Source organism: Candoia aspera, chromosome 2, assembly GCF_035149785.1.
Source record: "Candoia aspera isolate rCanAsp1 chromosome 2, rCanAsp1.hap2, whole genome shotgun sequence".
Classification (NCBI taxonomy): domain Eukaryota; kingdom Metazoa; phylum Chordata; class Lepidosauria; order Squamata; family Boidae; genus Candoia; species Candoia aspera.
This window is the reverse complement of record NC_086154.1, coordinates 135,771,097-135,797,246: the sequence shown is the minus strand read 5'-3', so window position 1 is coordinate 135,797,246 and position 26,150 is coordinate 135,771,097. Positions and strand designations below refer to the sequence as shown.

The window sequence follows — 26,150 nt, the reverse complement described above, 5'->3', positions numbered from 1 at the left end:
GTTCTAGGTATGTTCGCTGCCTTGAGTTATTTAAAAAAATAATAAAGGCAGGATAAAAATTAAATAAAAATATTTAATGAAAAAATATTTAATGAATGTGTGCCAAGCATGCCATTTGGATTTTGGTTTGCCCTATTATTTTTTAAAATAGCTGAGCTATGCAGGAGTGATATCTCCATGGGTTATGGGCTCTGTGTTGGGAATAAAGTTCTCATAGCTCATGGGGTTGACTTCAGTATGAAAGTAATGGAGTATTAACCTGATGAACACATGACTCGATGAAGCTGATCGCTGGTTTGTACAGTCCTGGCTACTACCTTTCAAAATTTCTACCAACTGTCAGAGTTTATATTAAAGGTAATAGCAATACATTTGGCTTCTCTGGAAGCTCAACCCTGCATTTAGTAACTAGCTAACAGTTTCACAGATCTGACATGGCTAGATAAGTTGCTTTATAGCAGACGGGAAAGAAATTACATACACAGAAGAAATGTCTGCTGCAGAACACAAGAATCAAGGCTATATATTTTTGTCAGCCCGTGTTTAAATCATCGGCCTTTCCCTCCCATCTTTTTGAATCAATGGACTTTGAGCTATTATTTTCTGTCTTAAGAGTTGGAAATATCCATTCCATGTTTATATAACAATTTTGTCCAGCCAGAGAACCATTGGTTCCTGCCTTGCCAGCTTCAGTCCTTACCCCTTAGGATAATTCTCTCCTAAGTCCTTTTCTGAGCGTTCAGGGACTGAATTCAGGACCGCCTGTGTGCCATGCGCATGTTTTGTCACAGAGTTAGACTACAGCCTCCTGCCTTTTCATTTGGAGCAAGCTACAATAAAGCCTAGGAGACTTTCTTCTGAGTAGATCGATAGACATTTGATTGCACTGTTAAAACTGTTCGTCTAGTATTCAAAACCCAATTGAGTCCATTCATGCTTTTTAGGGTCAACTCATTTGCACGCAACATTTTTCATCCATGTGCTGCTTTTTTTTTCAACTTTCTTTTTCAGCTTCTGACTTCCACCAAGGCATAGCGGTGAGGTGTTCAGCCCAATTTTTACTTTGGTGGGTTAAGTGGAAGCTTTTACAACATAGATGCATTAAGATTACTGGAAGGTTAAGGCATCTATTTTACTGGCATATTTTAAGGGGCGATTTTGCAGCCAATACGTAGCATGATAGGGGGCTCTGGAGAAGGCAGAAAGGAGCTGGGGACCAGCACGCAGGCTGCAAGCTGCTCGCTCCTGGACTAACTGCTGTGTTAGTCATATACTGCACACATCAAGAAGCCAGGCCTGGCTCCAGGGTCTTGTGGATTGTGTGCACAAAGTCAACTCCCAGATTATCTTGGTTGTAACGTGAAAGGGTGTTTAAGTAAATAAAGTCAGAGAACAGATACAGGTAGCTGGAAGCCTCCACCAAGGGGGTCAAAACAGGGAAGATGCCAGCCACAACATCACAACTGAAGCCCCATCCCCTTTGCACATGCACGGACGTAACAAAACAGGCAGGGCTTCAGTCATGATCCCCCAACTGTCGTCTTTTGTGCAGACACCACTGCTGGTAACTGCTGTGCCCTAGAATGGGAACAGTTTCATCATTAGCAGGAAGATTCTGCAGCACATCAAGGGTTTTTCCGCATTACCCGCTCAAGCATATGCACCTATACGTTCCCTATTTTTCCTTCTTTCAAAGCGTACGGTAGCTACTTTAAATGTACTCAGCAGCTTCCATTTATCCCTAATCATCTATCGCCAGAGTAGTTCCTCTGTAGCTTCACTGTTCTTCCTCTCATCCACCCAACAGAGTTTTTACCATACCATTCTGATAAAAAGGGGGGGAGGGGGAGAGCAACCAAGTTCTGATGTCTCCAATTACTTAAAACAGTTCTGTCTTTTTCATTATTATTATTGTATTTTTTAACATCACAGAACGCAAAGAATTGTAACGAAGGACGCTTGGTATAATATGAGACTCCAGAAGGAGGAATAGGTAGTTGATATTTATTTGAAGATCTGGACTTTCATTTAGATAAACAAAAAAGACTGACCCATACATTTCAAATAAATTTGTACCAAATGTCAAACAAAAATAGCAGAAAGGAGAATGGGTTTTGTAACATCAAACTTTAATTTTTTTTTAACAAGCTGAAGTTTTTTATTGCCCAGTTACAAATATTTAGAGCATCTTGAATCATTTTCACTGCTATGCGATTGTTCTGGTAGCACCAACATATTGAGTTCAAACATACCTGGTGCATCCAGGTCTAGTGAGAAACTCAGAACCGTTTCAGCATGTGAATATCATGTGATTTTTAATGCACTTATGCTCTTCAGTCTGAGGCAGAAAGCAAAGTCTTGGCAATAACCTTGCAAGAACCAAGTCAGTCCCATTTTATTGCTGAACAAGACAAATGTGCCCCAAATTGCACACACAGGCTGTTTGTAAAAGGACAATTCACTGTTGTGGTTAAAAAAGGGGGGTCTGTTGTTGGCATAACTTTAAGAGCTGTATCAACATTAGATTTTCCAAAGTCAAAGAGCACATCCAGATAACTCCAATATATGGAGGCAGGATGTACCTTGGCCAACTAAAGCAGCTGCTGTATCAATGAATATTGGTAGGAAACCAATATTGGTTTCCTACCAATATTGCCATATTTATTTCTGAACATCAGAATTGGAAACTTGAATTTTTTGGGGGGGGGATTTCAGAAATCAAAGTTCAACACTGGGTGTGTCTATTTCATTTTTGCATATAAGTATATCCTCTCATAAAGGTCTGGAAATTAAAGAGCATTCGAAGGCCTGAACTATAGAGGGTGCATTTGCAAATGTTGAATCCCTGCAAGGCAGTCTCATTAACAACAGAATCTGAAACCAACAAATAAACATGGTCATGCTAAACTCTAGGTATGCCACCAATGATGGTTAAGGAGAAGCATGAGGTGGGAGGAGGTAGGCCACGTGTACATGAAGAAGCTGGTGCATTACACAACCATCACCATCTCTTATAGCATGAACATTATTTGGGTAAAAGAAGAGGCAAATTATCAAAAGCAGAAAAGGAGCTTCCCTACATGTAATAAACTTAAGCAGCAGATTAAACAATGCAAGTTGGAACAGTTTGTATCATAGTATTGTGCATTTTACAATGCAAGATGCTACAATATCTTCTATCTCCAGATGTGAGACAGAAGACACGAAACTTGTTTGATGTGGAGTAAGCAACCCCCATGCTATCTTAAAAACTGTCTTTTTATTCTGGAACTGGATTGTAGGAAAATGGAAATGGACTATGGACTTGGAGGCTGCTGTATGAATAGAAAAGAACATGGACAACCAAAGAAAAGGAGAGGAAATGGGAAGTGAAAGATCAAATGCAAAGGATGGGATTTCAAATTAAGGAAAAAACTTTTATCACATGTGGCTTTCAATTTTTTTAAAAGCTATCCCATGTCAAAAGGGCTAGAAAGCTACTTCAAAGAAAAAGCTGATATTCTTGCACCACAAGGACTGAGTGGGCAGTCTGTGCTGGAATTCCTCCAGTCTTAATTCTGCATTGAACAAGCTTTCTAAGAAAGCTTAGAGAGTACCAGGTTGCAATCCCATGCACATTCAGGCAACATTTCTGAGTAACCTGTTTAGGACTATATTGTTTCCTAACTTGATACCATGGTGGACTATGTAAACCAGATTGGGCACAATCTGTATCAAAGAAATGCCTCCCAGTTCTGCCTCTCCAACTATAAAAATGTGCTTGCAACTTTCATTGTACTTGAATGATCACAGTTTCAAACACTTTATCCAGAACCTGAGGCATCACTAGAATGCTAGCACAAGCCAGAAAGAGCAGAGCAGATTAAAATCAGTGATGAGAGCAAGAGTCTTCAGGATATAGAAGCTCTGAGCAAACCTTTTTTGGGTCTCATGGTTAACTCAAGCTCAGGAATGAAAGTTGCCAGGCTGAGTAATCTTCAAGAAGTTGGGATGGGGGAGAACCACTATTGGATACATTGCTTCTATTCCTTCTTGGTGGTCATCTTCTTTGAAGGTCGGGGACACCAATGAACCCAAAGCTTTCCTGACCCACGTGGCATGCCCTTACATTGTTAGTGGAACAGCCACAGTTGTGGGGCCATCACCCGGCTGGAGTTTTCCACCAGAGATTAAGAAAGGGCTCTACAGAGGACTTCCTTGGGATTTACCTTTCTCTATGGTCTTCTTCACACTACTCAACTTTCTTGAGAGAAAACCATGGCAGTTGGGTTTATTTGTCCTTAGTCAAAATGTACGGTTATCACTGTTTTCCCTTCGATTCCATGGTCATACAGCTCCCATCCATTTCTGGAGGGAAGGATCAATGGCCTAGTTAGGAAAACAATGACAATTCAGAATGATTTCACTCTAAGCAATCTGCAGACTAACCACACCAAAGCAAATACTCTGCTTTTTAGTCTAGCTCCAGATTGAGTTAGGCTTGCATGGAAGAAAAACAACAACAAAAAAGCACAATGATCAAATGAAAGCAGACATCTTCAGGGAACCAAAAGGTTGTATGTGCACATGCCTTCCATGGATTCAAGGCACAGGACTATGCCATATGAAAGAAAGAGGGAATGAAACACTTAGGAACAAGCATTGGAATAGGGTGGGACATAGCTGGGAAATCTATCAAAAACTTCTTCTGTCTAAACTTCAAGGATGGGGAGGTGTGCTCTTATTCCACCTTCTATTCGTTCATCTTTATTTCAATGTCTTCTATACCATCATCCAAAACTGAAGTGTGTAATCAGGGCTCATACAGATACTCTCCCTGGTGGATTATGTCCATTCAGAGTTTCAGAAAGTTATTTTCAATTTTCCATTTGCATTAAGTGCAGGATATTGCTTAATTTCTAGAACACCGTCCCATCAGTATTCCAGAAATTGAAGGATGGGAGAGAATTGTGAATCCCTCTAAAGCAGATTAATGGCATTTTGCATCAAGTAAGTGTCTCCCTGTCAGAATTTTTACTTACAAATATGTACTCATTCATAGCCATAAAGCAGTTAGGATTTTTGAGTGAAAAAGTGGGAAGAGGGTACCAAACTCTCCCTTTATTTGCAACTCTCTCCAGTGTAAAACTTCTCTCCCAGCCACTTTCCCTGTAACTTAATGAATTGAGAAATTGTGCAAAAAAAAGGAAAAGGTATCCAGTTCAGCACCCTTATTTCATTCATAGCTCTTCATCCTTCTGTTGCCTCCTGCATTTTGCTGGTGCCTGTCCATTAGTCAGAACCATTTTTCTCACTCGCGATGCAAGGTGTGCTATAACTTTGTCAATAGTCCTTTAATATCCTTCATAGTAGACTTCACGTACAACCTCTAAAGAGGTCTGTTTTCCAGTGTAGCAGATGACTCTTCACAATCTGACTCCCTTCCCTGCTGCTGCTGCTTGCAAAGGAAAGCTCAGTCTCCATTGACAATTCTTGACTTGTACCCACTCGTTTCAGAACCAATCAAAATTTGGTTTTGTGCAGCACAGAAGGGTGTTTCAAATAAAGTTACGCTCAGTTGATGGTGGCTCAGAGGATTTCATCTATTCATGATTGAGGCAGCATCAACATTGTGCAGAAGAAAGAGTTCAGGATGAGAAGTCAGTCCCAGGTGATACTAGACAAGACAAAAAAGAGGTTGGTGGCGGTTACAAATGCTGTTTCAGAAGCAAAATCCAGAAATTAAATATAATGAGATCACCAAGTTTCCCAGGGTGTGGCTAGCCTGTAAAGGAACTAGCCAGGAACTAGCAAGCAAAGGTCCTAGCAGCCTCTTGTCTTCCAGGAGGCTACATCATTGGCTAACCTGTTTCGGTGCAATTCTAACACAGTTCCAAACTGAGAGAAGACCCTTAGGTCAATGAAATACGGCCCTATTCTCATTTTTCAAATGTTTTCACCTCTGGGTTCTCTTCCTTAGATAATTTGAAGCCTGCTTTTAAGCATAACAACAGCAACAAAATCTATGGCTTTTAATGGAAAATGGATATAACATGCCAATTTTTTTTTGTAGGCCATAATGCATTTTGGTTGGGTTCACACTTTGTGCTGAATGTGAAACAGGCCATCTTATGGCTTAGCATGATGGGTGAACCCAGCCCATTGCTAAATATCCAAACGACCACTTAAACAGGTATAGCCCCCCGATTTCAGAGATCATGATTGCTCAATTTATCAGGCTTCTTTTTAAAATAAAGCAAGAACAAGCACTGGCTGTGCCACAGCACTGGGCAGAAGAGAAAAGTTATCTGAGAGCCAATCACAGGAATGCACAATCCAATCACAGCATTCCAGAGTAGGCGCTACTCATTATTCAAGAGGGGCTGAACCAGTCTCTAATGAATGAACCACTCCCAGCCAAAGTCCACATCACTCAATTTGCAAGTTAATTACTTTTTAGCTTTGAAGCTATTTTTTCCTTCGTAGAATAGGACGATTTTAAAGTCAATCCCAAATATCCTTGAAGTTAGAAATACCTCATATTTTTTTTCTTTTAAAATCCAATTAATGACTCTTTTATTTAAGGGACAGACCTATTTGGCTTATTCTAATGATTAAAGGGCTTTGTTGACAAATGGTGCCGTAGATCATGTTAGAAGGTATATGAACGAATGAAACTGATAACATAGCTGCCATTATTTGATCATATTCTACTGTTCTCCTGACTATTTAATAAATATACTTGGCACTGAATCTGTTGCAAGAGTTTGTTTTGGGACTTGTTGAAGGTGAAGTTCTAAAGAAGGGTTATCAGGATCTTCTGAGCAAAGGCCTCAAAGATGAAAGGCTGGGTGTTGATCAAACTTGCCCAAGCTGGTGCCTTCTTTGTATCTGGAATTTTATATCTACAATTCCAATTACCCCTGGCTAGCATGGCCATGGAAATGAGAGTCCAAAGCAGTAGGTTGGGGGAGACTTGAAAACACTGGAGAACCCAGTCCCCAAGGACACAGATTGTTCTCTCTCTCACTGGGCCTGTTCTTTGCAGCTAATACTTGGAGAGACTGGTTTCCTTGCCAAAAGAATGCATCATCATTTTAACAATGCCTGATAGGAATCTTGCCCATATTTTGCCCAAAGCCGTTTGGCTGAACACACCGGGGTATGTGGTGTGTTCTGAACTGTAAATGCTCTTTTTATGCCTCCTCACAAAGCTGAACTGTGATATTCAGAAAATAAGATCCTGGTATGGAATCATTCAGTTTAGGTAAATGGGATCTCCATCTTGCAAATTCTATTTATGCAGTTGTTCATATAGCTCTGATTGAGATGATGCATTTAGGGGTAGGAATAGAGTATGTTCTGTTCTACATCTGTCATAAATCCAACAGCTTCATTTTACCTTCCGTTTAGCTGTAACTATTGCCAGGGATGTCCATGGGTGAGAGGATGTCAAAAAAATCAAGATGGCAGTCATTGCCATTTTGAATTTTTGACACACACCTCCTCCTTGCAGATGACCTTGCCTATTCCATCACTGATGACTTGTGGTTGGGAGACACACTTACATTAAGTAGACCTTCCATTAATTTGTATCAATTTTGTACAAATGAATGTTTTGCAGATTAACATGCCATACCCATACTACTATCTGTTGCACTGCTTGGCTGATGAGAACTGATATTATAATATGGATATGAGCCTTCAATGTATCCCCTAAACCTTCATTTTTTTAAAATCACAACTAAGTAATGTCTTGAGGTATGGAGACCATAAATTCCAGGATTCCTAGATAACATGTTGGCTGGGACCTGCAGTTCTAACACACCAGGAGGATGCCAGGTTGACAAAGATGACTTCATGCAATGGTGTTGGCCTTTCTACTCCTCCATGCCAAAAGCTGAATGACAAGCCCACTTTTTTAGTTATGCTCGGCAATCTTTTGTTCATCAGTTCATGTAGAAACATTACCATCTGAACCCCCCCATTATTTAGGAGTGAATTATTGGATTTAACAGATCAACTGTCTTCATTCCCTTTCATTACAATGGAAGGAATGCACTTTCCCTAGTTATGATGTGTCTGCACTAGGAAGCTAACTATGCATTCTGGAATATGTGCAGGAATCACTGAATCAGCATAAGCAAGCATCAGATTTTGAGAACCATGGAACTGGGACTTAAGACACAGTGAGTAACATTTCAGCCAGTTGTTAAGCAAATTGTTATAACTGATTCCAACTAACACTCACCCTCACCTACTCAAACTCATAGGTTGAAGCCCACTTGAAATCCCAATTTCTCACCTAGTTCTTATTGGTGTGTTAATATTTTATATTTCAAGTAATTTCTGCATGCCTAATATTGGAAAGAACTGACCGGCAACACATTCCTACCTGCTATAGAAATGATGGGTGTGGATTACTATGAACTGGGCCTAAATATTTCCTATACCCAGCAAAATATTAACTGTAAGAAATTCAACATGTATTGAGTGGTCGTAAATTGCTGGCTAATAGCCAAGTGCTTCTCTTCCTTTCAGTTGGAATTTGAGGTGTTTAAAAGAATATAGTTCAGCTTAAAAGCATTACAATGCTCTTGGGAATTCAAGAAATCAAAAGTCCTCTTCAGCAGTACTTCTAAAAACCAGAGCTGACATTTTAGAAATTGTGTGGTTTGACTTGAGCTGCACATGTGGTATGTTTGAAACTGAGCTTCTTAACTGGGATGACACTTGCACACACATCACTCGCAGGACATTATTAGTCCCTCTGTGGGGGGAGATGGGCGGCAGTACAAATTTGAGAAATAAATAACTCACTCTTAAAACAAGTACACTTTTCCAGCACAGAAAAACAACAGTCTAGGATTACCTGGCAGCTAGATGAATACACACATTGTTCTGGCTTTACAAACGTCGCTTTATATCTAAACTTGCCAGACCTGTGCTAGGTTAGTATTTCAATGAGTCATGGATTTTATTTTGAAGTTTTTGACTTTTCTTCTCCAAGCCATTTTTTTCTTTGTATACATTGAATATTACCAAATAATCATGTGATTTAAAATTATCTGTTTTCAGTATTGTAGGAACTGGAGTGTTTCTTAGGGGAAAAAGAATTACTTACGCTTTCTAGTTCCTTTAAAGCTGGCAAGGAAAGCTTGTCAGAGGAGAAAGAAAAAAATCCCTGTAATGCAGTGTGTGTATGTAACAGGATGACTGCAATAGTTCTAATTTAATCTACACATAAAAGTTACCCAGACTATACTAGAAATAAGTTTTCTTATTTGGAAGTAGCAATTTTAAGCCTGTTCCATTGACCAAGAATCTGTCAACATTTGATTTCACCACTGCAAAATGTTTGTTTCAGCAAATTAGATCAATAATATGGCTATGGAGCCATAAGAAATGCATGCATGCATGCATGCATATATGTATATGTATAAAAATAACACATTATCTAAAGCAAGACCAATGAATGGTCAAAGGTCCTAAAATGTTTTAATCGGATCCTCCAAATTGTTTTTCCTGTTCATGTAATTCAAGTTATTTTTAACTTGATCAAGATAAAAAAACAAAGGATTTTAAAGAACTGTTTCTTCCCAAGAGTGATCAGCAACTGAGATTCCAGCAATTTCTTTGTTCTCCATTTTAGCTGTTTGCCAATGCCCATTTACTAATGAGTTGCAACTTTAAAGGGATTGGGACTCAAAGTTTCTTCATTATTTGCACTGAGTCAGGTATTAAAGCAAGTTTTAAAGATGACCCTATGGTCATCTTTAGTCTTTGTTCATCTTAATAATATGAAAAGATAAAACTGTTCACTAGGAATCTAAAAACAAGACAGCATTTTTAGACAGCAGAGAGATACCAAAATACAAGAGGTTTGCACGTACCAAAGAATCCATACAGCCATTTGTAAAAATCAACATATAAAAACAATGCTTCCATTGCAACCAGAAGTGTGCACTCCCACCTCCAGTGATGGTGATGTTGTGAATTCAGAAATTAGTTTCAGCTTGAACTGTAGTTCTCGAATAACAGAAGGTCTCAGGGCATTCACAAAAAATTATTTACAGTAGGTTCAGGGAAGTGTACCGCATGAGATTTCATATCATAAAATTCACTGCCATAGGATGTGGTGGTGGTGGTGGTGGTGGGGATAAAAAACCCAAAGAGTTTTTTAGGACTTTTATTCAAATTCAGGAAGCTGTATTTAGCAACAGGTATTAGTTGAGACAGCTCAAGACATTTTGCTTTTTCATTCAGACGTTACCCTTCGCAGAAGCATCTGGCCAGTCCCTATTCCTGAACAATGGTGAACCTTGGTTCTCATACAGTCAAGAGATTATTCTGTTCAAGTTACAACGCATCTGCCATTCTGGGTCATTACTATTCATTGCTGCAATGATAATACAAAGCTTCACATAGATGCTGCCAGTGCTCCACTAGAGAGAGCAAGAGCTTCCATATTCCTCTCAATGACAGGATGCTTCATCAAGGGGTGTTTAACCTACTTCCACCCTCGAATGAAGGAAGGACAGAAACTGCGCATTGTCTAAATTGGAGGACATTTAGCTACCCTTAATGAAATGCTTTCTGTGTATGTTTGGGAAAGACATCATGCTGTGACCCGAATTAGATCATCTTCACGATGTTACTTTAAAAAGAAAGAGATCCAAGCTGAAAAATGTTCCATTTTTTAATCAAAATTAAGTATACAGATTGGTTTAGGTTAGATAAAAATAGACATTTGTTTCACATCATACAAGCCCAAATGTAGCCCAAATGTTTTAATACGTGATTGCTACATATCTGTTTTTTTGAAATCTTGTACTATATTCAAATAGTGTCAGACAGAAATTGACATCTCAGGAGGCAGTTTATCTTCTTTCTGAGAACTTACAAGTTTAAAGTGCATAGAAATAAAGGGTAGAGCAGCTGAGAGTCTGCTGGCTATTTTAAACAACAGAAATACCCAACCAGCCTCAGTGTAAACTATAATGCTAACAAAACTGGAAAACATCCATCTATGCACAATACAAAGCTTGTTAAGTCTATGTAGAGAATGCAAGACATATCCTTAGAATCTGCAAAGCATTACCATATAATGTTTGCTCTTGATTTAGATGGGGATGGGAGATGCCAAACCATTTTTCCTGACGTACACAAAAAAGGGCAAATATGCAAGCCAGCATACTGAAACATGGAGATATGAGCCAATCAGACAAATTACTCTTTAAAATGTAGTACTATGCTGTAGCAAATCTACACTGCCTACCGTAGGAAGCGAGCGCTTCTCCATCAAATCTTAAGCCCTGCAGAAGCTCCTTTCTCCTGAGTGGAGATAGCGATGCACTGTTGAGTAGGAATTATCCCAAGTATATGATCAACTGAACACCATGACCTTGGCAGGTCCTTCTCCAATTGCAGGCAAGGGCATTTCTTAAAAAAACCACTCACCAAATAGGAAAGCAAACTTTAGAGTGGATGGGAAATGTTGTGCAGTTACTGTTTAATTTAGATACGTGAGGTAGGATAGGTTTGTTTCAGTGGGTCCCATGTGTACAAAGGCATGTATTTTATTGTCTCTAGGCTACAACTCATAGTTGTGGGATGATTCCAGTTAAATTCTAATGAAAGCCTTATGTACCCAATTTTCTTCCAGGCAAAGATTTTTTTTCCTAGCAGTCAATGTGCCACCCAAACTACCACAAGTATAGCACCCCTAGTGTTTGAACAGGGAAAGCTGTTCCCATAGACTTAATATACAAGCCAACAAATCAAGACAAGTCCTACATTTTTATCTTTCCAACTGAAAAATATCATTAATAAGAAATGCTATGGGCAACTAGGGGGTCTTCCATTTAGGAATTTCTTCCCATTTAAGCCAACAAAATGCAACAGTGATTATCACTATTTTAGTGTATCGGCTTAATTCAAGATTAAGCAACTCTTAGAACTCAGTTTTAATAGAACTTGAGTATCCTTAACTATGTAACCTCCGACACAGACTAATAAGAGAACTTAGGATAATTCTGATAAAAAGTTACAAATCAACCTGAGCAATCTATTCAAACTTATAAATACTTGGAAAGGAAAATGAAAAATCACCTCTTTTAAATCTATACAAATTAAGCACAATGTAGTCTTAACTCAGACCTCAAGCAATCTGATTTTTAGTAAAAAAACAACAGAAAAATTAAGCTTGCTAAAATGCACAAATCCCAAGACTTGTCATAAGCACTTTAAAAAAGCAGAAAAATTCAATTGCAAACCTCTCTGTGTTAATGCTAAATGGAATAGCTAACTGAAACAGTGTCTAAGACACACTATTTTCCTTACGTGCTTCAGTTCTGACTGTTACCATAATGATCTTGGCCTTTCTTCAGTCAGGAGTGTAGTTAGTATTAAAACATGTATAAGGAACAAGGTATTGAAATCCATCAACATCTGAATTTAGGAATTTCATCAGAATTTGAAACACAATTAACAACATACATATCAAAAAGTTAGTATTTCAATTTCAACTGTAGCAAAGTAAACAAGTAAACATGAATTTCATCACAAGGTTGTATTTTGACATCAGTGAAACTATTTGCAAGCAACTCTTACAGCCTTTGCCAGCCTTTGCCTTGATGCCATCAACATGTGGATGGGGAAGATAGGAGCTATATAGTGTCAGGCTGGCGCAGACTGAATTATTGCTTGATGCAACTCTTAAAGGCTAACCCCCCTTCATTCAGACTCGGGAAGGACCTTCTTTTTAGACCACATTGTACTTTATGAAGCTGGTTCTATTCTAGTAACCGGAAAATCCAATTCTTCCTAATTTGGCTGCTTCCACTTGTGACAGAACTGCAGATCCCAGAAGCCCTTATTATCATGCTCACTGGTTGCAATGACTAGAAATTCTGGGGTTGTAGCCCCAGTGCATCTTATGGATGCCTGCTGGAGAAGACTGCACAGGCTTAAGTAAGATCCTTGGGGAAAAGTATATACTTGTGGATTAAAAGCTGTTTTCCCTCCACCTTAACCAAAAGCTCAGGAATGCAATTTTATTAGTTCTTAATACGGTCTCTCTCTCTTAATACCTATCCCTTCCCACAGAACACTGTTATGACATTAGGAAAAGTTTTGCAATGCTATGTTAAGGACTGTTTGGGGAAGTGGGGCAACCAACAGAAACACAGGTAAATCATTAGTGAAGATGACAGAAGGAGCAAGATCGAGCCAATGATAACACACACCAGATTCTTAACTGAGCATATGCTTTTAAAATGGATGCTTGTACAGTATTTCACGCTGGGAAGATTCCTGGCTAGAGAAAAATGTTCATATACTCATATTTAAGTAATTTGACAGCCAGAACCCCCTCCTTAATATTAACATGCCTGACATAAAGAAATACAGGAAATACAAATACTACTTTGCTTGAACAAATGAGGATTAAGCACAAAAAGGGGAAAACTTTTGTAAACACTGAACACAATTTTCAGTTCTAAATCTGAATCTGATCTGGTAAGCAAGCAGTTTCTCTGTCAGTTAATGACTAGGCTTCATCTCTCCACTAAAATTGTGCAGGATTTCATGGTTTTGACCCTGATGCTTAAAGAGTCTGGCCATCTGACCACAGGGTATCCACTTTTTGGAAGAGATTAGTCATTTTGCAATGTCTGCACCTTAGCTGGGGAACAGCTCAGCTTGGCATCACAGACAGCGTGTTGCTGGCACAGAAGCCACTTGGTACTGGAAGACAGTTCTAGCTTTGCCAATTCACCCAATCACTGAAAGAAGGAGTGGTCTATGGGTTTCAGTTAATTAGATGGGATATCTGCCCCCAGATTCTATACGCTCCTTGATTCACTGATACTGATTTACTCAGCACTGCAGATAAAGCCTTGACTCTGGGTTTGAACACTGTCCTGTGGGGAAAAAAAACTCCCTGCAATATAGAAAACTAGTTTGGCAGCAATTAGGATCTAGTTCTTTTTTTTCCTGTTTTTCTTTTAAGGCAGGGAGATTCCTCTCCCACCCACAGGTTTTTGCTTCTACAGAAATTTATTTGCCACTTGAAACACAAAGTGTGGGCAAAGATGCATTCCTGAGCTTCGAAGAACTGTTGCCTTTAAGCAGCAAACTTACACATCTGTACTCCAACTACAGATGCTAGCAAAATTCTCTTAAAGGGCAATTTATGGAATATAATGTTATGCCATTAAGTTTCTTAACATTAATTTGATGAGTCTCCACTGAAGTGAAATGTTAGCTTCTTGGTTAAATTATAAAACCTAATACCATACTAAGAGTATCCATTATTTTTCTCCCGAGTGTGATTGTTGGGGATTAACAAGGAAAAATACAAATAAGCTTTTCTCATATACATCCAGTAATTTTTTAACACCATTATCACCATTTTAACACTGTGCAAAATTGCACATACATTTGGATGAGTTTACAAAGTAAACCATAGAAACGCACTGGCCCTGATGGCTACTCGGTCTGCAGACACAGTAACTAATTAATTGCCGGTGAAGGCGGATCTTCAGTAAGCAAAGCTCTTGTGACTCTTACCGTGTGCCCACACGCCAGGAAGGAAACCCCAAGAGCAATTAAGCACTGCCAACTCTGAAAAAGAGGAAGAATCCCAAATTAACGGGACATTTATTAAACGACTAGCCAGCACAAGACATTTTCCCCAAACAAGTCACGGATGCCCTTCCTGTTCCTCTGTTCTATGAAGCCCCACTGTCCCACCGGTTCTGCTCTGTCCCCTCATGAAGTCACTTCAGAGAGAAGCATCAGCAGGATGGCTACATAATTCTGGCCCTGGTCATGGAGGAACACCATATTGACAGAAAAAACCAACACACACACTTCGCAGCACTTGCTATTATTCACGCCAACAAATCCGATTGACTTATTTCACCCTACGTTCCCTGGGAAGATTTTATGGCTCTGCTCTAGGAAGCCTTTTCCTACCAGCTGCAAATCTAAAAATCACCATCTGTAAATAGATGCTTTTTATTCCTACCGATTTTCTAGTCAACCATATGGATAAGTAGCTATCTGATATGCAAATGAACTCATACAAATAATTAAGACTGTTTTTAATCAAGCTTCACAGACATGAATGTTACAGTTGTTAAACAAAGCAGGCCTCTGGTTTTCCATATACTGATGGAGAAAAGTTACTCTAGTCAGCATACGATGCTAGAAGTTGTAATTAAGCACTATTTGCCAGGCTACAGACTTTTCAACCCTGCCCCAGGGTATCTGTGAGCCTGTTTTGGATGTCTCCCAAGCTTATCTCTTTCCTCCAAGAATGTGCTTTTGTTGAACACGAGCTGTCTTCATGACCAAGCTGTGAGCTTTCTGGAAGGTCACGTGGATGGCCCAAGTAAAAAAATACTGGGCTAAATGGAGGCTTTGCTCTGACCTTGCAAGACCGTTCTTGTGTTCTCAAGAGATTTCCACTCTAATACAGGCAGTCCTTGCTTAACAACAGTAATTGGGATTGGAACCTCCATCGCGAAGCCGTGTGGCCATTAAGCGTGATGTCACCTGACCATGCCACTTAGCAATGGCAGTTCCAGCAGTCCTGGTTGCCGCTGTTAAGCGAGGACCTCATGTGACTGTGACTTCTGACTTCCCCATTGACTTTGCGTGTGGGAAGCTGGCAGGGAAGGCCACAAATGGCGATCACGTGACTGCAGGATGCTGCGATGTTGTAACTGCAGTCCAGTTGTCGAGCACCTAAATCGCTATCACATGATCGCAGGGACACTGCGACAGCCACAACTACGATGAGTGGTCATAAGTACTACTTGTTCAGCCCATTTGTAAGTTCAAACAGTCACTGAACAAGTGGTAGTTAAATGAGGACTACCTGTAATGCTGCCTGACAATGCTAATTAGGTGACATTCCTCAACTGCAATAGCCTGTAACGAAGTGTTACCCCTTCATGATTCCACTTAATTTTCTTGAGTTTCTAAGCTGATAATTACAGGGACAAAGAGGAGAGAGGGGCCGGGAGGTGCAGGAGGGAAGATAGGATTGAAGGGGACTCAGAGTCCAAGCCTGGGGATACCTCCCCAGTTACAGAGACAGCATTAGGAAGAGTGCTAGGGCCAGTGCAAGGAATAAAATGTCAGGGTATATATAATTTGCAGGAATAAGTATAACTGTTTATTGTTTTTTTTAAAAGTACTTCTTTTTAAAGTTATTTAGTGAAAACCAATTTATATCTTTGTTCCTGTGTTAACCAAGGGTCTCTGCAATCCTGTGAACCTTCCCCACTTTCCACCTTATGTTTTCTTAGAGCCTTAAAAGGTTTCTAAATCCTCAAATCGAAAAATCACCATCTCAAAAATCAAATCCTCAAAGGGTTCAGTGGTGACGGTGGAATAATAGGATAGGAATAACAATAACAACAACAGGTGGGACACATGACAGAAGGCCCAAGGTGGGTGCTGGGATGAGAGGGAACATGGCCCACCGAGAGAGCAGGGTGACCAGGAGGAGGGATGTGGAGAAGATGGTGGAATGGGTGCCTCGGGCAACTCGGTCAGGCTTCTAGTTGACCTCTGGAACATAGGAGCAACAGAAGCACTTGACAGGACTGCTCCTGAGTGGCTTCTCCTATATGAATCAAGGTTTACTGAGCAGCTCTGGGAGAAGCAATCTAAGGAACACCTAGACGATGCTAGCAAAAGACAAGGGAAGAATACAGTTGATCACAGGTACGAGCCCAAGTTCCAGCTTCTACTGTGGTGGTAAAAACAGTGGGGTTTAGTTAATCCTCCACACTTATAGCGTCTGCAGATTGCCACCTAGCAATTTTGTTTAGGATATGTGCTCCTGATTAGACAGCAAAAAGCTGGAAGGCTTAGTGGGCAAAATCATACTTGCTTGGAGCTCAAACACTGGCTAGGCAGGGGTGAGGTCTTGTGAGATAATCTGTATTCATGCAAACCTATGACCTCTGAGGAAGTGGATGGGCTTCTCTGTGCGATGAGCACTGTCACTTGTGGGCTTGATCCCAGCCTCTCCTGGTTGATTTGAGATATCAAGGAGGGGATGAGGCAGTGGGTTTGGGAAGCAGTTTCTTTGAGACAGGGGATGATGCCACTTGCCTTAAAAGAGGCAGTGGTGTACCCATCCTCAAGAAATCATCCCTCAATTCAGTCAATATGGACAACTGTTGGCCTGTCTCTAATCTTCCCTTTTTTGGAAACTGATGGGGCAGCAGAGTGCTCTGGCTGAAGCAGATTATCTGGATCCCTTCCAGTAGGGATGCAGGCATGGGATAAAATTACACTGATCACTCTTGTAGAAGAGCTGTGGCAGGACTTAAAATCTAGAGGTTGCCCCAACCTAGATTCAGTGGCATTTGATACCATCAATCATAGTATACACTTGGGATGACTCTTAAGACTGAGATTGGAGGCACTGTTTTGCAGCTGTTTTGCTCCTTGCTGGGTTGGTGGTTCCAACCGGTATTAATAGGACAGGAGAGGTTGGACACATTAATGTAGGGTGCCTCAGGGCTCAGCAATTCCTGCAACTTTTTCAGTGAAACCACTGGGAAAAATTATCCATTGCTTCAGAGTGATATATCATCAATGTGCTGATTGAATTCAGCTGTATATCTCTATCTCAAAGCCAAGCAGGAAATCTGATGGAAGTCCGTACTCCATGCCTAGACATTATGAAGGACTGGATGGGACAGAACAGGTGTATGATGAATTCCAGGAAGATGAAGATGTTGCTTGTTTAGTCCTTGGATTCCAGAACTGCATTATCTTTGAATTTAGTTGGGATGACACTTTCCCAGAAGAAGCAGGCCCACAGTTTGGTGGGCAGGGTGTGGGTGGGTGGGTGAGAAGTGCTCCTGGATTTGCACCTCTTGCTAGAACACAGGTGAAAAGGTTCAAACCCTTTCAGGCAATACTTTGCAAACCCGAGAATATTTGTTTGCCAGTACAACTGTCTTCATTTGGCTAATTAACCATTTTACATTACTGAGGAGCACTGAATCCGTTTGAAGGGTGTCCAAACTTCTGCACTTAACCATAGTCACTGTTTTCTTATTTTGAATCTGTAAACAATTGCACCTAAAAATAAGTAAGCATTCAAACTGGCACGCTTTGCGTTTAGCTTTGTATCACATAGACAGAGGTTGCGTAAGCTTTTGTTCACTCTGGGATTCATTGAAACATGAAACGTCACCAGAGGTTCCTAAACTTTTGCGTGCAGCTGTAGCTTTAAATATACAACGTAAGTTAAAAATTAAGTATCCAGAGTAATAGATAACATTCTAGGAATACCATTATAGGTTATCTCGAAAGCCTGGACCGGAGAGGGAGGGACCAAAGTGGATGGAGTGATAAACCCATGAACATCCATTGAAGCTACTGAGAACTGACTCTGAACTGCACAGCCCCTCCCTGCCACTTACAAAGCCACATCCTGGCTGCTTCTCCTGAATCAGTTAACAAGGTGAATGCCGAAAATAGGGTTTAGAGGTTGCTCAGACAAGGTCACTGAATTATTTCTGGAAGGACCAGTGTCTAAAGACAAAGCCACTGTTTCCTGGAATTACCCTGCTGCCCCCAATTCTAGCCCACTGCAATTCCAGCTCATTTCCTCTAGAGAATATTTATTTGTAAGTGGGAAGTGAAATAGGCAGAGAGGTAACTATGAGCTGATATAACTAAAGAAAATGAGGTTAGACTTTTATTCGGAGTGTGGTAGAAAACCAGCATTTCCCTAATGCAGCCTTCTTCACATCGCAATCCGTTAGAAGGGCTGGATGCAACGCCCATCAACCCCAACAGGCCCTAAGAACTCCAGAAGGTTCTTTGCAGACTGGGCAAATGGACAGCCAAATGGAGAGTGTGGTTAACTTTACGTAAGTGTAAAATGATACACATTCAGATAAACCCCCCTTAACTTCACACACACACTGATGGAACTGAGCTGTCTGTAGCTACTTTGGGGTCACAGTGGATGGCTCAAGTTGACCATTCAAGCTGTGAAAAAGGCCAGTTCCATACTTGTGTTCATTAGGGAAAGGATTGAAAATAACACTGTCAACATGTGTAATGCCCTTATACAAATGGATCTGGAATACTGGGTACAGTTCTGTGCACCACTTTTAAAAAAAGAATGGAATAGAGCTAGAAAAAGCACAGAATCGGGGGACCCAAACACACACCTTATGAGAAAAGGATGAATTGTTTGGGACTCTTTAGCTTCAGAAAAAGGTGACTGAAGAGGAGTTGATCAAGGTTTATTAAGTCATGGAAAAAATGGACAAGGTGATTGTTTCTCCCTCTCTCAGAACACTAGGGTCCATCTAATGAAGATGATTGAAAGGAGAGTTAAAACAGAAAAAAGGAAAAGCATTATAAACCAGTGGAATTCATTGCCATAAGACATAAGATGTGGTGATGATCACTAACTTGACTTTAAAGGGAATTGAATGAATTCATGGAGTACGGGTCTACCATGGGCTGCTGATACTGACTCAGTGTTACCTCTGACGTGGGGACAGCTCACCTCCAAATACCAGTTGCAGGGGACAACAGCAGGACTGAGATAACTGTCTCCTGCTTGCAAGCATCCCAGAAGCATCTGGTTGGCTACTGTGAGATACCACTCGCTCTCCTAAGATGCGCCCTGGCCTGATCCAGAGGACTATTTTACTGCTTTTACCACTGGGGATGGTGGAAGGTGTGATCCAAGACATCTTAAGACAGCAAGTGCTGGGGGAAGGAGGCAGGAGTGTACGGTAACTATTCAGGTAGTCCTCAACTTACGACGACAATTGGGATCTGAATTTCCATCATGACCGCATCACTTAGCAACAGCAACCCCTGCAGTCCCGGTTGCCTTTGATAACTGAATCCCACAATCGTTGGACAAGGCAACTTCCTGCCCCCTTCCCACAACCAAAGTCAGTTGGGAAGCCAGCAGGACATTGCAAGTCCCAGGCCCACAGGCAGGTAAGTGGCTGCTGCCGGGTGGGGTAGGGAATGACGGGCTGCGTGGGGGTGTGGTGTGGGTTGGGAAGGATGCATGGGGGTGTGCGAGAGAAGCCACGTGGGTTGGGAAGTGTCTGCAAGAGGTGCTACGCAGGTCAGGGAAGGTGCACGAGTGGCCAGCGCAGTGTGAGTGCAGAGGGGCTGGTGAGGGTGCATGGGTTGGGTAGACTTACCCCAGCGACTTGCGACCTTCCCTGCCAGCTTCCCCACTGACTTTCTGGGGAAGTCAGCAGGGAAGATTGCAAATGGCTATCATGTGATTGCGGGGTGCTTGGCAACCGGTCTTAAGTGCGAACAGGTTGCCAAGTACCCAGATCATGATCACATGACTGTGAGGGTGCTGCAATGGCCATTACTTTGGGGACTGGTCGTAAGTCCCTTTGTTCAGCACCGTTGTAATTTTGAACAGTCGCTGAATGAGTGGTCGTAAGTCGAGGACTACCTGTACTGTGAAATGTGACAATTCTTAAAAATAGCCTCCAGTCTGACCACTGCCTTTATTCATAAAAAAATAACTCCCTAAGAAATCATTGCTTAGAAACATGGAAAAAGCCTGTGAGGAAAGCAAGGCATGTAAGCCATTACTAACTTACCAGGTATGCCACGAAGGCTAAGTAGAGAATGCTGATAATGGAAGCACATACATACAACACTATCTGTCCTAAGGCAGTTACATAGATCACCACAAAGTACATGTTAATGCCGCAGATGATCACGATGAGAATTCCCCCAGCAATTTTCCAGCCCCTAGAAGACAAATAAAAAAAGAAAAATTACAAACAAAGGGAAATGGGTAGGGAATAACTACCTAGGAACAATACAGTGTAACAGGTACAATTGTCCTCTGCTTATCAACCTGTTAACCAGGGTGAGAAATGGCATTTAGCTGAGGGACTGCAACTCGTGTTTCCAACCAGCTGGCAGGTCACAGGAGGCCTTGTAGTGACCTCAGTGGAAGGAATAAGGCTGAACATTTCAGCCTGTATTTACAAACATGCAAACATCCATACCCATCATGCTACATCCTTTCAGGGTAAGCAACACGAGGTAAGTAAAAAAATGTAGTGTGTGTGTGTGTGTGTGAGGGCAGAAGAGGAAAGGAAAGCTAAATCCAGTTCACACTCACGCAATTCCTTCTGCTTCTCCGTAACATTCTATCCTTGCAAACCATCTCTGCTTCCACAACTTTCCTACACCTCATTACGAATTGCCTTTGATTGTCCTCAAATGTCTCACCTCTCTCTTTTTGAGGACCTCAACAATTTCATCCAATTCCAACTTCCTTGGTCTTCCACTTCTTCTGTTACTCTTTTGTCATATATTTATTTTGCAATTTGACACTCAATCATCCTTTCCATAAGACCCAACTGCCTCTTTGTACTTCCTGTGCACCAGTCACTTGTGTTTGTATTTATTCAGTACTCATACATTCTTGACCATAATCTCTTTTTGTTTTACCACATATACAATTTAAGTTCCTCATTTCCTACTGCATTTCAACTCTCCTGACATACGGCAAAGTGGGCAAAAACAATAAATCTTTATTCCTTGCACCATACTACATATGTTGCTAAAAACCATTACCCTTCTACCAGCATTTGCATGTCCTAAAATTTCTTCAAGCGTTTCCCCATCTTTAAAAAATGTAGACAAATTACTCTTCGCTTTGATTTTTCATCATTTAGTATAACCTTCAGTCATTCAGCCCATTTCCCTGACAAACACAACTACCTCGGCCTTTGACACATTCATTTTCTGGTCCATACTTCTCACAGAATCCCACACTAAGTAACATTTGCTGCAAATTATTTGGGTTTTCCGTCAACAAAATAGCCTTATCTGCATACAAAAATACATGCACATTCACATCCCCAACCAACACAGCTCCAGCATCGCACCCCTCCTTTATACACTTAACTGTAAATAAATTAAGCACTCAAGGGGCCATCACGCATCCTTGTCTTACTTCTTGCTCAATCTTGACCCACTGGCTGAGCAGTCCATTTATTCTCATGCTAGTTTCACTTTCAGTGATACACTGCTCTTATCGCATTCAGCAACTAGCCCTCATATCTGCACAAATAATTCATACCTATTCATTTTATCAATTGCTTTCTCTACATCAACAAATGTATAATAAATTTTCTTCTTGCCTTTTTAAATGACTGTTGAAGAGCAAAAACCTGATCTCTACCTCTCCTATCATATCCTATACCCTTTCAAGTCAGAATTCTGCCAAGCCCCTTCCACAGAATTCCGTTCAACAAACTAATCCCTGTATAGTTTTGCCCTCACTCTTGCCACGTTTCCATTTGGGAAACCAGATACAACAACCACATTCTTCCAATCCTCAGGCACAGATGCAGTCCTCATACATGCTAAACAAATTGCACAGCCACTTGGGATTTCACCTCCCAGAAGCCTTGTACTCCCATTTTTAGCTGAATTTTGCAAAATAAACACACAATAAATAAAACTGCTGAAATCAGTCCTTTGTGGGCTGCAAATGGGGTACAGAAGACTTCATGTGCCCTGCAGATTGCTCATTTCTGATTTTTAAAAACCCACCAAATAACTCAGAAGTGTATTGGATTGAAACTCTACAATACTTACAGTGGGAAATTAATGCAACCTTTGGCAAAAGAAGGTTTTGCCAAAGCAAAACTGCATAAAAATGTGAAATTGTTTTCTTTCTATATATTAGGCACGAGACAGTAAGGTATGGATCCAAACCCTTCTTCTGCTACTGAAAGGCATTTTGACCCCCTAAGATGTTTATGTAGCAAATCCAGAAGTCCTTCATATGCCAACTGCCAATCTGCAACAAGGTACAAATCGACATCCAGGTGCAGGTTCAGGGTAACATTTCAGAAGCAAAAAGCATTCATGTGCAGTCTAGATCCTACTTTTTGAAAAATAACTGCAAATTAATAGGTTCGGGTGTTCATGCTAGTTATAACATGAACTCTATTCTGCCACTGGCAGATGGAAGTCAGAAAGGAAGTGCATTCTCAACGTGTAACGGGAGGTGAGAACAACCTCGAGGAACAGGAGGAAGAGCCGCAGCCAAGGCAAGAGTCAGATAAGAGAAATCCGAGTCCAGGGCAGAACTGTAATCTGAGAAAGCGTCTCAGACTTGACCCTCCCTAGTTCTCTTTAGGATGAAGGCAGGGAGCAGGGAGGCACATTCAGACTTGCAAGATTCTGCTACTGCAACCGTATAATAAAAGTAGTATCAGCATTCATAACGTTGGTTTCCTAGTCTGGTCTACCTTGAAGGGCTGACACAACGTGTTAAAAACATCTGTGGTCATTACGTGTAAAGCAGGCCATGCTGTGACGTGGTAACAGTGAAAAAAACACAATCAGACGTGCACGTTAGGGGAACAGCTAAGCTTCATCAAATATAAAACTCGATACGTTCCGGTTGTGGAGAGCACACGTGCCTCTCTTCATACTTACAGGCCATTGGCAAAGTCATTCATCACTGGACGCAGACTAGTGAACGTGAGCACTGGGATTAGAGCAAAAGGTAGCTGGAAAGGAAGAGGAGAAAATTATGCTCAGAAAGCAGTCTTGTTGCTGTTTGTGTGCAAAGGAAAAGCTGGTTTAGTAATGAGCTGGTAATGCGGGAAGTCGAGAGCACTTCCAAAACACTTCTTATTCACTCCAAGCCTCTTTTCTCATTAGCTGCTGAAGACTTTCCAGGGCTGAATACAGCCTCTTCTAACAACTGAGCAGCAGAAGCACCATTGTCCCTTTGCCCCGAGGCCCCGTAAAACTTGATGGCCGAACGCAGGTGACCGTGGCAATGAGGGCTGATGCAGCTGGCACTCAGGGGTGGACAATCCACCCTATAGTGAGGACACATCCTGATTTCTGTGCTATTCAGCTCCTGCGAGGTTCACACGTCAACTCAGACCCTCCTGCCACGCTTTTCTGACCTCGGGCAATGGGGAATAGAAGAGGAGGAGAGAGAAATAACAGCAGCGTTGCTTAGGAAGGTAGTTCAACATACCGCAGCAACTCGGAAAGAAGACAGGACTGGATCTAATCGTTTTTAAGCTACAGGGGAGTAAATTTCGTTTAATATTGGGAAAAACATTTAGCAATAAGAGCAGTATAACTCCAATCTGCGAAGATTAGCACTCCCCAGCCAGCCAATTAGTGATTTCTCTCCCCCCCCACAAGTCTTCAGGGGAACATCTTGGGAACGGTGCTAGCTCCGGCTTTGGAGTATGAAGCAGAGGTTCAGCATGAGGCCCCTTCCCATTGTATGCTTCTATGCCCGAGGAAAGGAGAACATAAAAGCAGAGACTGAATAATGAAGTGAGAATATTAAGTGGCTTCAAGATTAGAAGCAGGGAAGGCTTCCCACTGGGAGATAAACATTTGAGAAAATTGCAAGAGGAAAGGAAGATACCCGGATTTGCCGTAGGTATGGTTTATTGCCTTAGAAAAGGCAGGCAGAAAAGCAGAAATTCAAATGGAATGATTCCCAAGTAAGATCTAGCTTTGTTTTGGCACTATAGAAATAAGCATTAGGCTATTTGCAGGCCTTGTTCCACCATTTGACATCCGATCTCTTATGATCAGTGTTGATAATTCCCAAACCACTGAAAAAGACATTCCCACTTGCGGTTAATATACTGTATGCTTAAGGAGGGCCTAAACATCCTTGATTCATCAAATTTAATTAGTGTATCAAGAATTAACTGCATTCTCACTGATTTATTAGCTACATTTTGAATACAACTCCACTTCTTAGTAGAACCACAGCTACAACAGAACGGCCTCACTGTAGCATGCAAGGCTGCACTCCATAGTTATGTCCTAGCCATTCTCGTTTTGCACTTGGCCATGTCATTCCTCAGATCTAGTTTTGCAGAAGTAGCAGCGGTCCCTGGGCAAAAGCCTGCCTTGTCCACAAAATGATAAAACAATCTCTCCGCTTCACATGATGTAGCTCTGATGTAAGCAAAATTAACATGAGCTGGATTCTCTAGGGACCCAAGTCCCTTCCAGCTGTGATCCCAAGAAAACAGAACCTTAGTCCTAGATAAGCTTAGATAAGATATCTAATGTAATTCTGGAGAGGAAAGACGAGAACTATAGAAAGCCATGAAAAATACCCATTACATCCATCACAAGACTTTAATCTGTGAGTGAAAAAAACTAGGATGCTCAGGATTTTTTCAGTAAAATTGTTTTAGTGAGCCATTCATTTTAAATAAGGTTTCTGTTGCTGTTTCTAATATCAGTGAATGTACTTATTCACTCATTCCTTGTTTCCATGAAGAAAATCAATGAGGCTGGTATTGTTAAGCTGCCTCAGTGTGTCCATATTTGCTTGCCAAACATCCTGTATTGGATTGACAGTAGTACTTATGCTTTTTTTTTTTAATAATGATTTTTGCAAATCATGGTGCTAGATCTGGAATCTGCCTTGCAGCCCAGATGCACCTCTGCAATTGTTTTTTGGGGAGAAGACCAGGCCTAATCAGGGCCCCTACCTGTAAACTCATGAGAACATTGAGGAAGTCATTCATGCCAGTCAGATGTTCCACATCTTTGAAAATGGCAACCAGAAGAGTTGGAGTGATGGCAATGGAGCGGGTTAGCACCACGCGAGCAAACCGCGACCACTTCAGGTTGAGGAATCCCTGAAAACAAGGAAGAGGTGAGAACCATTCAAACAGAGATGCAGTCTATTGAAATACTGAAGAAAAGCAGTATTCTGCTGGGGCAGAAAACATGTGTGATTACAAATCACACATACTCTCTTACTTCCTGCAGGCAAAGTCAAGGTACTTTTGCGGCTCCTGACCAGACTAGAGTGAAATAGCAGAATGAAATTAATAAACTAAGATTGAGATAAAATAGGGTTAAAAGTAGAATAAGGCAAATAAAGGTAAATAAAAATATAATCAAATCAAACTGTTCCTGGCAAGGTCCTGATGGACCTCGTTCTGCCTAAAGCAGCTATTTGCAGTTGTCAAATGAGTTAGACTGAGAGCACCAACCATATTTTGTGCAACACTTCAGAGCTCTCTGCAGTTGCTTGGCAATCTTGGGAAAAGATGCAGCTGCTAGGTTTCCACTCTTTCTGGAGTCAAATTCAAAGC

The 26,150-nt window shown here is 41.1% G+C and overlaps 1 protein-coding gene across 2 annotated transcripts in view; it reads right to left on the bottom strand.

Annotated features, from left to right (window-relative positions):
- Positions 1-2,108: 2,108 nt before the first annotated feature.
- SLC11A2 (solute carrier family 11 member 2) overlaps positions 2,109-26,150 on the bottom strand; it is a 60,251-nt gene continuing 36,209 nt past the window's right edge. For both annotated transcript variants that reach the window (XM_063293783.1, XM_063293784.1), the window contains 5 exons: positions 25,539-25,688; positions 23,488-23,561; positions 20,619-20,772; positions 14,551-14,604; positions 2,109-5,656 (listed from right to left, as the gene is read on the bottom strand). In XM_063293783.1, coding sequence (XP_063149853.1) covers positions 5,579-5,656; positions 14,551-14,604; positions 20,619-20,772; positions 23,488-23,561; positions 25,539-25,688 — 510 coding nt within the window. In that variant the 3' untranslated portion in view covers positions 2,109-5,578. The remainder of the gene's footprint in view (positions 5,657-14,550; positions 14,605-20,618; positions 20,773-23,487; positions 23,562-25,538; positions 25,689-26,150) is intronic.